Here is a 13,387-nt window from a genome sequence, read left to right on the forward strand (position 1 = left end):
TGTATGCTCTGAGGGAGGGAAACCATGTGTGTGTGTGTGTGTGTGTGTGTGTGTGCCTGCAGTATGTACATGCGTGTCCTCAGACACCTGCAGATCTGCAACAACAAAGCAGCTCAGTTACCAGGGTGTCCTGCTAATAGCAGCTTTTTTTATGAACTCAACCAACCGCTTGCACACAATACATTTATCACCCAAATGGCACAAAAGCAGCACAACCGGATCCTGCAGAGAGCCTGCAGCAAACACTCACTGAACATACAAGTCACCGCCGCAGCCGAAACCTGCCCTCGGTCTGTGTTCAACAGCAGATCCCGTATTGACTCTGCAGAGTGACGATGCATCACACGAGGTGAGCCGAATGTCCGTCTTTAACACATTTTATCACCTTGTTGCACACGTAACTCGCTCAGAAATAAAAAGGTTCTTACCTGAGACGGATATGGTCATGGGTGCTTCCAGGGTCCTGTCGTTGTCCAGGTCCCTGCTCAACCTCAGATCCCCAGTGTCCTCGTTCAACAGCAGCAGATTGAGCTCATTCCCCGACTCAAACTTGTACCGTAGCTTATCCGACACATCCGGGTCGTGCGCTGGTACCTTCCCTATTATTCCTGATGGGAAGCTGTTGGACTTGTTGGTGATGTAGTTGTTGAAGATAATCTCAAAGTCCTGCAGCACTGGCATATTGTCATTCATGTCGAGGAGGCGGACGTGCACAGTGGCCCGACTCACCAGTGGAGCCGAGGTGGCCTGGACCACGATGACGTACTCGGTTTTAGCCTCGTAATCCAGGTCTATGAGCGCGGTGAGGTCGCCGTTAAAAATGTCCAGCTGGAAAACCTCCGGGATATTCCCTTCTACGATCTGGTACATGATCTGGGCGTTGGTGCCCTCGTCGGGGTCGGACGCAGTGATCCGGGCCACGACGGAGCCCACCGGGCTGTTCTCCTCCACGTCGATGAACAGCACGTCCTTCTCGAACACTGGAGCGTTGTCGTTTATGTCTTGGACGACCACGTGGATGGGAACGGCCGCTTTCAGCGGCGGAACCCCCTTGTCCACAGCGTAGGCCTTCAGATTGTAAACGGGAACATTCTCCCGGTCCAGTTTGCGAGCAGTTCTGATGATACCGGAGTAAGGCTCGATGAAGAAATCCCCCTCACCGTCATCGCCGCCCTGGAAGGTATAGCTCACCCGGCCGTTCGAGGCAGAGTCTCTATCCGAGGCAGAGATCTGGAGGACGCTGGTGTAGACGGGTGCGTCTTCAAATACGGTCCCCTGGTACCTGTCCCGAAGAAACTGGGGAGTATTATCATTGGCGTCGAGGATGATAATCTCCACATAGGTGGTATCAGATTTCTGAGGGATGCCGTTGTCTCTGGCAATGATGGCCAGCGTGTAGGAGGCCTGGTCCTCGTAATCGATCTCCATTTGTGTCGTGATGGCACCTGTGTCTGGGTCGATTTTAAACTGGGGGACGTTGTCCTCCATCACGTACGTGATGCGAGCGTTTTCCCCCGTGTCCTCGTCCGTGGCACTGATGATCACCACGGTGGAGCCCACCGGTTTCTCCTCTAAGAGCGTCACCTGGTAGTTGGCACTTTGGAAGACGGGCCGGTGTGTGTTGGCGTCCGTCACGTTGATGAACACCTGCGCGGTGTCGTAGCGCGTCCCGTCGCTGGCGGTGACCGTCAGGACGTACTGGCGTTCCTGCTTGTAGTCCAAAGGGAGGGCCAAGGTGATGAGCCCGCCGCCGCTCTGGCTCGTGATGGCAAAGCGGTTCCTGGTGTTGCCGCTGGAGATCTGATAGGTCACCACGCTGTTGATGTCCCGGTCCACGGCGGTCATCGTCAGGACGCTGGTACCCACGACAGCGTCCTCGTTGATCTTCAGCGAGTACACTTTCTCCGTAAAAGTGGGCACGTTGTCGTTCACGTCCAGCACCGTGATGCTGACGCTGGCCGAGGACGACATCACGGGAACGCCGTGATCTCTCGCCTCCACGCCAAAGGTGTAGAAGTCCGTGGTCTCCCTGTCCAGCTCTTCGCTCACTGTGATCCAGCCCGTGCTGTTGTTGATCGTGAACGGAAAACCGGGCGCGGTGTCAGTTAACCGGTACTCCAAGAGGGCGTTTTCTCCAGAGTCCCCATCAATCGCTTGAATGTGGATTACAGAGTAACCAATGGCCACATTTTCCAATACTGTCGCCTGAAAAGGCGTGCTGACAAACATGGGGGCGTTGTCGTTCACGTCCACCACCTGCACCACCACCATCCCCGTGCCATTTATCAGGGGAGGCCGCCCACTGTCCTGAGCCTTAATCCGCAAGTTATACTCTCGAATGATCTCGTAGTCCAGAGGATTGATGATGTCGATCACGCCGGTGGGGGAGTGAATGTAGAACTGTCCTTTCACGTTGCCGCTGATGATGCTGTAATGAACTTTGGCGTTTTTCTCCGCGTCTTTGTCCGTAGCTTCCACCTGGATGACTTTGGTGTTGACGGCCACATTCTCCGGGATCTGTACCACGTACCTCTTTTCGGTGAACTGCGGGTAGTTGTCGTTCTCGTCCTCCACAGTGATCTTGACGGTGGCGGTGGCGCTGCGGGGGCCCGGGTCTTTGCCCTGGTCGTTGGCCTCCACGATGAGCTGGTACTTGGCCCGGGTCTCCCTGTCGGGCCGCTCTCTGATCCTCACCAGGCCGTTCCGCGGGTCGATTTCAAACACAGAGTTCACTCCGTCCCCGTTGACAATTTTGTAAATCATGTTGGCGTTGGAGGGCGCGTCCCCATCCGTGGCTCGGATGGTCATCACCTCGAACCCCGTTTCGACATTCTCCCGGATGCTGACGCGGTACTCGGTCTGCTCGAACACCGGGCTGTGGTCGTTGGTGTCACTCACGGTGACGGTGAGGTAAGAAGTGGCCGATCTGACGGGGGAGCCGTTGTCCAGTACAGTGACTTTGAAAACGTGGGTGTCTTTGACTTCTCTGTCCAGCGCCTGGATGGTGGTGATGCTCCCTGTCTGAGAGTCTATGTCGAAAAAGTCATTGGACCTGCTGTCAAACAAGGCCTCCATGGTGTACTCCAGCCTCCCTGCCTCGCCATCATCCGGGTCAGTGGCTTTCAGGGTGATGACCCGCGTACCAGCCGGCTCGTTCTCCGGCACAGACACCTGGTAGTTGGGGAGCTGGAACTGGGGAGACGCATTCGCCTGTCGCTTCCCCCTGCGCATCAACTTGCCAGACTTCAGCTGCAGGCTCTCTGGAACGGACCCACGTCGTTCAGGCTCGTTCACAAGCGTCACGCTGAGCTGCACGGAGAGCCTGCCGCGCGCGGAGCTGCGCAGCGCGCACTGCAGACTCACCTCGGGCTGTGCGCGGCGCTCCAGACACAAGTCTCCGGCCAGGAACAAACACCCCCGCGTGAACACCGCGCTCGCGTCTTTGCTGACGCACGCGCTGTCCGAGTAGACAATGTCGCGCGCGAAGGTGGGCAAAAGTTCTGTGACATTCAGAAGCAGTTTACCTGCCGCTAAGCAGGAAGTCGCCTCCAGCTTCGTGAGGTGTTTAACGTGAATGTCGGGCTTACCTGACGACTTCTTTCTCTTGTACTTAATAAAGCAGTCCTGGCCGTGGACAAACACGTTGAAGTGTGTCAGGATGACGTCCCCGGACGTCAGGGAGCCTGTCCTGAAGTGAACGGGCGCGGGGTTCCTCGCCGTGTGCGCGCACTGGACTCTGCGGGACAGACGGATGAGCCCGTCGTGTCTCCCAACTTGGAAAAAGCTCTGGATGAATTTGGGGGACAAAGTCCTGTCAAGTTTAGAAGTCCATCCAGGGCCGAGCGACAGGTTCGCCAAAAGGGTCCCGGGCTGTAAGGTGTCCGAGAGGTGGATCTCCAAACATCCCACGAGCGGCACGCTGAACAGGACACAAACCCACATCCAACACATCGGGAGCTCCATGCTTGTGAACCTGCCAAAATCCCATTCAACTTCACCGAAACTCCTCCGCAAAGGCACTAACTCTCCCTCTCCCAGCAGCGCGTTTTACTTTTAGCCCTCATGGTGAAGTTTCAACGTGGAAAAGGACGCTCGGTATCCATAGTGTCGGCGTATCCACGGCGCGCAGCAGCTGCGTTAACCCACTGAGTTTAAAATGAGTACAAAATGGCTCCGTGGCTCTCCTCCTCCTCCTTCTCCTCCTCCTCCTTCTCTTCTCCTCGGAGGCTTATTACCATAAACCTGCTGCGTTCCCCCTCTGGGACGCTTTCATTGAGGGAGGGGAGGGGGGGCGTTTTTTCTCATGGAGATTTAGGAAGTGGACCTGACCGGGTGACCAATGCGCGCAAGTGCATTGTTATTAAAATAGGGTGAGAGCTGATGGGGAAAATTCCTAATACGTGTTGTGAGTGTGTATTGTTGTAAGTGTCTGTAAGCACTGATGGTGCAACAAAACTCAACAAGACAAGCAGTTGAAGTAAGTCTTCAATGTCAAACACGGAGAAAAAGATGTTGACATGTCACACAACTCCAATAAGCTGCTTGTCTCGTGAGTTCATGCAGGAAAAAGAAAAAGGTAGACACAAGTTCAACTTCTATCAGGATCATTAAAACCTGTTTTCAGCAACAACAACAAAAAGTGAATGTTACAGCTTGATGAACTGAAGTATTACCTGATTATCTTTATAAAAAAAACATGTTCTTTATCGTTCAGTCATTTTTATTTCGCTCAGAAATTATTATAGTGTGTTATTTCTTAGAAAACAATGACTCCCTCTCGAAAAGTTTTTTTAAAACATCGATTAGTGAAAAACTTTAGATAACCATGTAATATATAATAATTTCCTTCTGTTTTTGGAACTTGCGTTTCACTTGATATACATCAGTGAAACCTCTTATGCTTTTATATTTTCATTCGTTTCCCCATCAAAAGAAAAGAAACAGTTTTAAGATGACAGATGACAAACTTTCCTCACAAAAAAAAAAAATCTTGGAAAACAGACAATCTGATGAGGTCAAAGTGTCATTAGGATTCATACAGTCTGCTGATCGTGCAAAAACAATGCCGACTCGAGAACAGCAGGCTCAGCCTGCAGGCTGACGTTGTGTAGCAGCGCCCTCTGGCGGATCTCACACGGAACGACAACCAATGCACAACTACATGCTGTTTAAAGTGTCTCGCGACTCCGGAGGGAATATTTAGGTATGTAGGCCGATGAAAAACAAGTCAACACATCACTTATGAGGTTTATTCACCCAATAGTAAATATTCAAGTATGTACAGTTTGTAGTTTAGGAAGAACGTGCAACAAGTGATATTTGAAGAGAAAAGGCACTTAAAATGTCCAATGTACACATTTCTACAATTTGTTGTTTAAAAAAAATCTTAATTATTAAAAAAATTGAATCAACATGCATGACAGTATGAAGTAATTCAATAACAGCTAAGTTGAGCAACACCATTATTATAGGACAACTGTTGAAGGACAGGAGGGATTCATGACCGACATGAGCAACCATAGAAGTGGAGAATATTCTGTGAATGAATATTCTGAATAAACAAGAGAATCCCTTTTCAAAGATGAGGCATAAAACATTGTGTCCACTCTCTCTAGACCCATAATTTACTCTCTGCTCGCTTACAGTCAAATCCTATTTCCCTGGGTAACTCAGGGAGGTAGGCAGGTTGTATTACTATAGAAAATATTACTATTAAAATATAGAAAACACTAAGAGGGCTCAGACTGCCAGCGTCACAAAAAAAATAAATATCACGCCAGGTCTTTGCAATCTACTGCAAACAGATCTGATGACATCATGAACGAACAAGGTAATATGTGCAGAGCATAAGTAAAAGGCAACGCACCATGATCAATATATTTAACAGACGGAAAAGCTTGATTTATTTTTTTCTTCAAAAAGCTGTTACTAAACAACCCATATTATTACTTATTTCACTTATTGCACCTTGTCTCCACTCCAAAGCACACACGCTTGGATGCAGAAGGTTCATCTGAGCAGACAAAAGATAACCTCAGAAACCGCTTCATCCTCGTCCCGTCAACGTTTTACGGTCTCTGAAACGGCCTCCGTGTCACAGTTCATCCTCATGAGCAGTGTGCGCTACCTGAAGCACCAGATCCCCGCCACCAGCGGGCCGCCAGGTCGTCTCAGCCGGCCGGCTCGGGGGTCGGCTGCTCATTGTGCTGCGCGGCTGCCACCAACCGCTCTCTGCCCCGCTGGAGTGTGTACTCACTGGGCCCCAGCTGCATGATCTTCCCGCTGCCCAGACACTCGTCTCCTTTGTACAGCACAGCAAACTGGGGGGGGGGGGAGGAATGTTGAGAAGGGCTAAGAGGCATGCACACGCTCCCACAATGAGAAAAAGCATTCTGGCATTATAATGGGGAGGCTCGACTAGTCGCACTGTAATCTGTAACGCAGGTGTGTTACCTGTCCAGGTGTTAGAGCTCGGACTGGCTGCGAGAGTGTGATCCACACAGAGCCGTTCATGTTCAGCGTCACTGTGCAGGGAGCTGGAAAGCACACACAGAAAGAAAGAAAAGGGTTTTATTTGCTCGGTAAATACTCAATCATCAATGTACTTAATGACACAAAACTCACTGAGAGGCATCTGGTGGATGAAGCGGAAATGACACTCCATCATCTGGGTCTTGACGAGTTCAGGAGGCGGGTCGAACGTCACCCAGTGGAAGCGGTCGGTCCGCATCGTGTCACGGAAAAGAGCCGGGTGGTTGGTCGTCGGAGCCTGAGCGGAGAGGATATTTCGGAAACAAAGTAACAGCAAACATTGGTTACGCTTGACGACTACACCTTAAAAATGTGAACCTTACACAACTTAAAACTAAATCCGAAATGTTATTGAGCATTTTTCTTTTTCTAACCCCCTTCCACAACCCAGATAAACGTTCTCACCACAAACACGTCTCCAGTGTCGGTGTCTTTGTCCACCACAAACCAGGGGTCTCTCTGCCCACCGATTCTCGCCCTCTGGCCCAGCGTCAAAGTGAACCAGCCTGGACGGACCGGCACACGAGGGCAAACGACAAGAGAGCAGGAAGTACACTGTGAGACGTTTTATAAGCGTTTGGAACAGACGTTTAGAGGATATCCACAGGGATCGGAAAGCAGAAAACAGATTTAAGTGTTAATTGGCCGACAAACATGAGCTCCATCACATTCTGACTGTAGAATAGTGACACCGCAGTTCTTCATTTAGTCAGAGAGGTTCACAACTTGAGGACTTTCAAACAACAGTTAACATGCCTTTGTGTGTTCCCTTGACGGTCCCGTCCTCAATGGAGACAAAGTTTCCTGGTTTGGGTTCCAGATACTAGAACCAGAACAAACAGTGTATGTTTACATGTTACTCAATACAAGGGGGCATTTACACATTGAAAAACTACTTGGACGTTTTAATTCTTACCTCCAAAATAAAGTTTTCAAAGTTTCTCTCCCCAATGAAGCAGATGCCCATACTCTGGAAAGATCAAGCGTACTGTTGGCACACAATGTGAATGCATACATCCCTCTTGATTTATCTTTCTTTATTCACTTGTGTGGCTACCTCTTTCTTCTTCAGCACGTGGTGAAACCCAGCCTCAGCAGCCATCTTTTTAACAAAGTCTTTGGTGAGTCCGGCCAGCGGGAATATGGTTTGTCGCAAGGCATCCTGGGGGATCTGACTGAGGAAGAAGGTTTGATCTTTGAGGAGATCTGCTCCTTTGTGCAACCTCACCGCTGGGGAGAGAAGAGAGAGAAAAAAAGAAAGATTTTTAGACGGTCTGATCTTACAAACTGTTGCAATAGTGATATATCGATCCCTCTTACGATTTCTGATCTCAAATCGATCTCTGAAGAGAGTGGCCGACGGCGACGCAGTGTGCGTCTGCTCGAACACCTCTTCGTCCTCCTGCGACGTCCTGGCGTAGTGGCCTGTGGCCATGGCATCAGCTCCTTAGTCAACGACAGCACAACAGGGATGAAACGCAGCGTGTATCGTGTTCGACACTAAAATCAGTTCAATTCAATCCTCTGATCTCCAACCGCCACTCACTGCTGACCAGATATTAAAACAGTTTATATGCATTTATGCATGAACACACAACGGTCTCATACCCAGAGTGTTGACAGCATACTTGTGGAAATGGTTGAATTTGATGTGCTTGTTGCATAGGATATCTGGGTTGGGCGTCCGCCCCCTCTCATATTCCTTTACCAGTTTACTGAAAGTGGCAACAGACAGACGAGATGTTAAAGAGTTACACAATTCAAAATGTGTATGTGATTTATGCATGGCTGCTACAAATACCTGAATACGTCATGCCAGTACTCTTTGACATAAGACACCTGGTGGAAGGGGATGTCCAGGGTCTGACACACTCTGTAGGCGTCCTCGGAGTCCTTCTCTGTGTTGCACACCCCGCTCTCATCCAGTGAGTCCCAGTTCTTCATAAAGACCCCCGTCACGCTGTAACCTTCACATGAGAGAACAACTGGTTAGCTGGCCATAGTTAACATGAGCTAAGTCAGTCCAGGTGTGCGCATGTGTCAGACATGACAGGTCCTTCTCACCTCTTCTCTTCAGTATTAACGCCGCGACAGAGCTGTCGACGCCGCCGGACATGGCGCACACCACGTGTCTGATATAACCCATGTTTTTTTTTTAAAAAGACAGTCCCTTCTTTTAATACTATTCTCTTGCGTAACTAATACAAGTTTCCATTGTCACTTTTCGTGGGTAGCCATGTTTGTGGTCCGTTTAGTAATAACGTCCGTCTAGAAACAGCGTTGAGACGGAACTAATGTTGCCGGTGGGAGTCACGGAAAAACGTAACACCGTAAACATCAAGGGGCTGTCACTTTTTAAAGTAACGGGGAAAATCCAAAAGAAGTGATAAGGTCAGTGGGGATAAGCCTCGTGGTCGACACATATCGCTATTGTTTACTTCAGTGGTTCGCAAATGGAGGTACGTGAAGGCACACCAGGGGAGATTTTAAAAAAATAAGAATTTAAAATTAGCATACATTCAAAAATACCCAAGGCTTTGTGTTTTTTTCTGTGGGGAGAGGTTAGGCAACAGTAGCATGAAGTCAGCACATCTTCTGCGGCACCATGCAAACATGCACGACACGTAGGTCACACACCTGAGTTGTACTAGAGGAAACTTTGTGAATTTAGGTCATCTCAATACACGATGCAGAAAACCTCCACGACAGCCAAAGCCATGGAGGCCTCTTGTGCGTTAAACTTTAGGAAACTTTACTTAACTGCTCTTTTGTAAAATAAAAAAAGTAGGTTTTGTTATTCAACGTGCTTTTGCATTTCTTAATAAACCTTTACGGGTGCTCGGACTGTTCATATGTCCAGTATTGTTCAAAAATATAGATAAAATAAGAAAATAGTAACACATTTAGTGATAAAACATAACCATGTAAAATATTGTTTGTAGTTTATACATATGATGAATGCCGGGTACATTCGTGTAAAGGGCCAATGTGAAATCCTATAAATAGATAAATCTATATTAAAACTACTGTAGCAATGGAAAACAAAGTATAGTACATTTTGATTATGAAATGTTTATGTGGCAAAATGGTGACTCCAGAATGCAAAGGCATTTCTTGTAATACATTGTTTCTGACACAGATGGGCGAGGTGTCCGCAGACGCCGTCACCCTGGACCTGCTGAGAGAAGCCAGGGAGACGGTGAGAGGCAGCCCCCTGGGTGTCATCAACACTCCCATGATCCCTTGGTGCCAGACAACCCTGCCTCTCGACATCCACTGCAACGTCCACATCAAACTGGAGAACATGCAGAGAACTGGTTGGATGAGACCCCTTTGACTCCTCCTCACACGAAACGCGCCTCGGCTCACTACTGAAGGACTGTCTTGCATTTAATTGACAGGGTCGTTCAAGATCAGAGGAGTGGCCAACCAGTTTGCCAGGAGACCGAAGGAGGGTCATTTCGTCACCATGTCTGCAGGGAACTATGGGAAGTCTTTTGCGTACGCCTCGAAACACTATGGGTCAAAGGGCAAGGTGGTGATGCCTGAAACGGCCCCCGTGTCCAGATCCATCCTGATACAGGTCAGAGGTCATCTGATGACTGTCAGTTCTTGCAGTGATTAGCTTTTGTTGGTATTTGTTTCTCTGCACAAAAAGTATTTTGGTTACAGTTAGGCTGCTTTTTAAAAAGTTTCATTTTGTCCTCAGAGTTTTGGGGTGGAGGTGGAGCGCGTTCCCACCTCCTGTCTGATGAATGTGGTGAACCGCTGCGTTCAGGAGGACGACATGACCTTCCTGCATTCCTACGATGACCTGGATCTCATAGCAGGACACGCCAGGTACGCTCAAAGGCTGACTGTGGACTCAGGATGATTCAAACTTCTATCCATTTAGTCCACACCTGTATGTGTGTGTGTGTACAGTCTGGGTATGGAGGTGCTGGAGGTGGTGCCCGAGCCTGATGTGGTGGTGGTCTGCTGTGGAGGAGGAGGGCTGCTGGCCGGTGTAGCTGCTGCCATCAAACTGTCAGGTTGCGATAAGACCAGAATCTATGGCGTTGAACCAGATGGAGGTAAAACTAACAAACAAAAGTCAAAGCACCATCTGCAGGTTTAGCTTTCACATGAAGAGCCACAGGGGCATTGCCACAGCTTGGTGAACTTTGGGCATGTTGTGTTTCTGTTTAAACTCAGCCTGCACCATGCATAGAAGTTTCATTGAGAAGAAGCCAGTGGGCATGGACACCAAGAGCATCGCCTCAGGACTTGCGCCACCTTTTGCAGGTATCATGCAAGTCGTTTCCCTTTACGGATGCTTCAAGTTAGATTTGGGTATATCATTTGAGGGTGAAGACCTAATTTTTTCTGACACTAATTTGTGTCTGTCCCCTTTTTGTTGCACTCCAGGTGCTCTGCCCTTCAAGTTGTGTCAGCGGTACGTGGAGGGGATTGTCCTCATAAATGATGAGGAGATCACGGCGGCCGTGTCTACCCTCTACAAGTCTGGCCTTGTGGTGGAACCGTCGGGCTGCGCTGCCTTCGCCGCCATCGTCAACGGCAAGATACCCAAGCTGGAGGGGAAGAACGTGGTGTGCATCCTTAGCGGAGGGAACATTGGAAAGGACGAGCTTGTTAACTTCCCAGGCTGACAAGTGTAGACTAATATAGAATGTGACCTTTCTTAGTGCTAACACACTGAAACTATATTTAAAAAAAAACCTTCAGGTTTTGGATGTAAAGAATCAAAATAATTAGTTTTAAACATTCCTATGGAACATAATGTGAATTTTGACCAATTTTGTCTTGCCAAACTCTTGATGAGCATTCAAGTGCCACAATCTCAAGTAGATTAGGAAACATTTCATCTCAGTGTCATTTAATTTGTTTCATTATGTGCAACTGCAATCTGATTCAATAAACACCTCAATCTCATGTCATTAAGAGTATGTGAATGTTTCTGTTCCCACAGAAACTCTGAGTAAAGATTAACATCCAGGTACAAGTGAAAAGACATTTTACGTTTGGTGACAGAATAAGTTTTATATAACTTTCTCAGAAAAGGTTTAAAGGAATGACTGAGAAGCATGAAAAGTTGCATGTGGGAACTCTAGACGAGTGTGATGACCCCCCTAACTGCCACTTAAACCTCACAAGTCTAATAACTATATACACAGCATAAGCAGGAAAAAAGACAAGATGAAAATATATATGATAAAAAAAAACTATTTTAATCTGGGATTATTTTTTTTACTTTCGATTAATTTGAGTTTGTGTGGAGAGAAGGTTTGCATCTTTTGGGACAGCAAGAAAAACATTATCAATATGAATCCAAAACCACATATGAAAAAAAACACTACTTGTTGGTTTGTTTTAAAGTCCGTCTTCCTGTTGGAGCTACATGACGTCCTTCGTGGCCATCCTGCATACAACCGAGTCCAGCAGAGTCCCACACTTCTCCTCCTGGGGGGGGATTTTATAAAACTAAACCAAGAAAAAAAAAGGTCTAAGATTAAAAGACATATCACTAAGAATCCATTTTGTAAATGCAGCAAAAGGTATCAGTCAAAATGTCAACCTCTATAAGAATTTCTTGCTAATCATTCAGAGGATGAACATCATATACAACATAATGCATGAGCGTCCTTGATTTGACAAAATCACTTGTCCAGTGAAAAAAATAACATGAGTCACATTAAATTTAGGCGAACCTTTTTGATTTTTGCATGGTCCGTCAGCGAGGAAACATCTTCTGCTGGAACCTGCTGTCCGCTCACCCTGGCCGCGATGTCTGACAGCAGCTGTGGATCATCTTTGTCGTGTACCAAGACCACCATGACAGAGTCATCACCGTCAGAGCTCCCAAACCTTTTGAACGCCTCTGAGATCTGCATTAGGGGGAAAGACACACACACGCGCGCGCGCGCGCACACACACACACACACACACACACACACACACACACACACACACACACACACACACACACACACACACACACACACACACACACACACACGTGATGCATTTCTGTTTTAAGTTTGTTCATGCACCATTTAATCTGATGCTCCTAACCATTGCAAGTAGAGTGAATGTTAAAAGCAACAAATATATTGCACGTCTAAAAAGATACATGTCTGATCAGAAATAGAGAATGATGTAAAGAAAATGAAGTTCGGTTCTCAATATTTACATTATTAGTAGGCGAGAGGTTGAAGATTATTTCCGAGTACAAACTTCTCGTCTTCATTTTCCCACTTCTCTCTAAGTTGACAGCCTTGTTGGCAGCGACCAGCACCTGGAAAGGATTCACCAGCTGTGAATGAAGAAGAGTCTGATGATGAATGAGGTGCCACCGTTTAACCGACCACTTTTACAAAACATAGTTCCTTGGAAAGTAATGATATTGTTAGCTAATAAATATGCATATAATAACATGTCTATAGTACATGAGTTTGATTAAAACGTTGCTAAAGCTGAACACAAACATCTCACCATCGTCGGGTTAATCAGAGCCCCTTGTATTTTACCCTCCACCGCACACTGTCTCAACTCTGCGGCGTTTTTGACCTCCTTGAAAAGCATTTGAGTCACGCTGCGGTCGGGAAAGAGCTCTAGTTGGTGAGTTAAATGCATTTTAGTGGGAAAATGGCTTCACGAACTGTGGAGAAAATTACGATATGCCGCGGTTCACGTGAACGTCTGCACACGAGGGGGAACCATAACACGGTGACACCGCATCGGCGCAAAGTTCCTGTTATGGAAAATGGTTGTATAAACTCAAGGAAACGACATATTGAAATGTTTTAAATGTATCATATAGAATTATGGTGGCTAGTATCATCACTGGGTTTTCTCT

The 13,387-nt window shown here is 47.5% G+C and overlaps 4 protein-coding genes across 8 annotated transcripts in view; 1 reads left to right on the forward strand and 3 right to left on the reverse strand.

Moving 5' to 3' along the window:
• celsr1a (cadherin EGF LAG seven-pass G-type receptor 1a) overlaps window positions 1-4,058 on the reverse strand; it is an 81,152-nt gene extending 77,094 nt beyond the window's left edge. For all 3 annotated transcript variants that reach the window (XM_068586612.1, XM_068586610.1, XM_068586611.1), the window contains exon 1: window positions 429-4,058. In XM_068586612.1, coding sequence (XP_068442713.1) covers window positions 429-3,963 — 3,535 coding nt within the window. In that variant the 5' untranslated portion in view covers window positions 3,964-4,058. The remainder of the gene's footprint in view (window positions 1-428) is intronic.
• A 1,226-nt stretch (window positions 4,059-5,284) lies between these two features.
• On the reverse strand, window positions 5,285-8,770 carry trmu (tRNA 5-methylaminomethyl-2-thiouridylate methyltransferase). 2 transcript variants are annotated; one of them, XM_068586697.1, is made up of 11 exons: window positions 8,596-8,770; window positions 8,333-8,498; window positions 8,140-8,246; window positions 7,852-7,977; window positions 7,589-7,761; window positions 7,448-7,501; window positions 7,288-7,354; window positions 6,937-7,037; window positions 6,625-6,769; window positions 6,454-6,536; window positions 5,285-6,320 (listed from the first exon to the last, which is right to left on the reverse strand). In XM_068586697.1, the coding sequence occupies exons 1-11, from the start codon at window positions 8,675-8,677 to the stop codon at window positions 6,171-6,173; spliced, it is 1,254 nt and encodes a 417-aa protein (XP_068442798.1). In that variant the 5' UTR covers window positions 8,678-8,770; the 3' UTR covers window positions 5,285-6,170. The 2 variants fall into 2 exon arrangements, with proteins under 2 accessions (XP_068442798.1, XP_068442799.1); XM_068586698.1 differs by lacking the exon at window positions 6,454-6,536.
• A 70-nt stretch (window positions 8,771-8,840) lies between these two features.
• On the forward strand, window positions 8,841-11,454 carry srr (serine racemase). 2 transcript variants are annotated; one of them, XM_068586942.1, is made up of 7 exons: window positions 8,841-8,922; window positions 9,671-9,848; window positions 9,933-10,114; window positions 10,241-10,371; window positions 10,456-10,604; window positions 10,726-10,815; window positions 10,939-11,454. In XM_068586942.1, exons 2-7 carry the CDS (start codon window positions 9,671-9,673, stop codon window positions 11,178-11,180), a joined length of 972 nt encoding a protein of 323 aa, XP_068443043.1. In that variant the 5' UTR covers window positions 8,841-8,922; the 3' UTR covers window positions 11,181-11,454. The 2 variants fall into 2 exon arrangements, with proteins under 2 accessions (XP_068443043.1, XP_068443042.1); XM_068586941.1 differs by having other exon boundaries at window positions 8,887-8,990.
• tprkb (Tp53rk binding protein) lies at window positions 11,424-13,237 on the reverse strand. Its single transcript, XM_068586943.1, has 4 exons — window positions 13,024-13,237; window positions 12,722-12,844; window positions 12,240-12,416; window positions 11,424-12,012 (listed from the first exon to the last, which is right to left on the reverse strand). The coding sequence occupies exons 1-4, from the start codon at window positions 13,162-13,164 to the stop codon at window positions 11,926-11,928; spliced, it is 528 nt and encodes a 175-aa protein (XP_068443044.1). The 5' UTR covers window positions 13,165-13,237; the 3' UTR covers window positions 11,424-11,925.
• Window positions 13,238-13,387: the final 150 nt, after the last annotated feature.

This window comes from Clinocottus analis, unplaced genomic scaffold (genome assembly GCF_023055335.1).
Source record: "Clinocottus analis isolate CAN_PGR_092001 unplaced genomic scaffold, fCliAna1.0.p SCAF_20, whole genome shotgun sequence".
NCBI lineage: Eukaryota > Metazoa > Chordata > Actinopteri > Perciformes > Cottidae > Clinocottus > Clinocottus analis.

Coding starts and splice junctions, on each gene's coding strand:
- trmu (XM_068586697.1), bottom strand. CDS start 8,677: ATGGGTTATATCAGACACGTGGTGTGCGCCATGTCCGGCGGCGTCGAC. Junction 8,499..8,595: donor GTTAATACTGAAGAGAAGAG/GTGAGAAGGACC, acceptor TCTCATGTGAAG/GTTACAGCGTGACGGGGGTC. Junction 6,321..6,453: donor GAGCTCTAACACCTGGACAG/GTAACACACCTG, acceptor CCCCCCCCCCAG/TTTGCTGTGCTGTACAAAGG.
- srr (XM_068586941.1), top strand. Junction 10,605..10,725: donor TGGCGTTGAACCAGATGGAG/GTAAAACTAACA, acceptor GTTTAAACTCAG/CCTGCACCATGCATAGAAGT. Junction 10,816..10,938: donor ACTTGCGCCACCTTTTGCAG/GTATCATGCAAG, acceptor GTTGCACTCCAG/GTGCTCTGCCCTTCAAGTTG.
- tprkb (XM_068586943.1), bottom strand. CDS start 13,164: ATGCATTTAACTCACCAACTAGAGCTCTTTCCCGACCGCAGCGTGACT. Junction 12,845..13,023: donor CTCTGATTAACCCGACGATG/GTGAGATGTTTG, acceptor CTTCATTCACAG/CTGGTGAATCCTTTCCAGGT. Junction 12,013..12,239: donor ACCATGCAAAAATCAAAAAG/GTTCGCCTAAAT, acceptor TTCTTGGTTTAG/TTTTATAAAATCCCCCCCCA.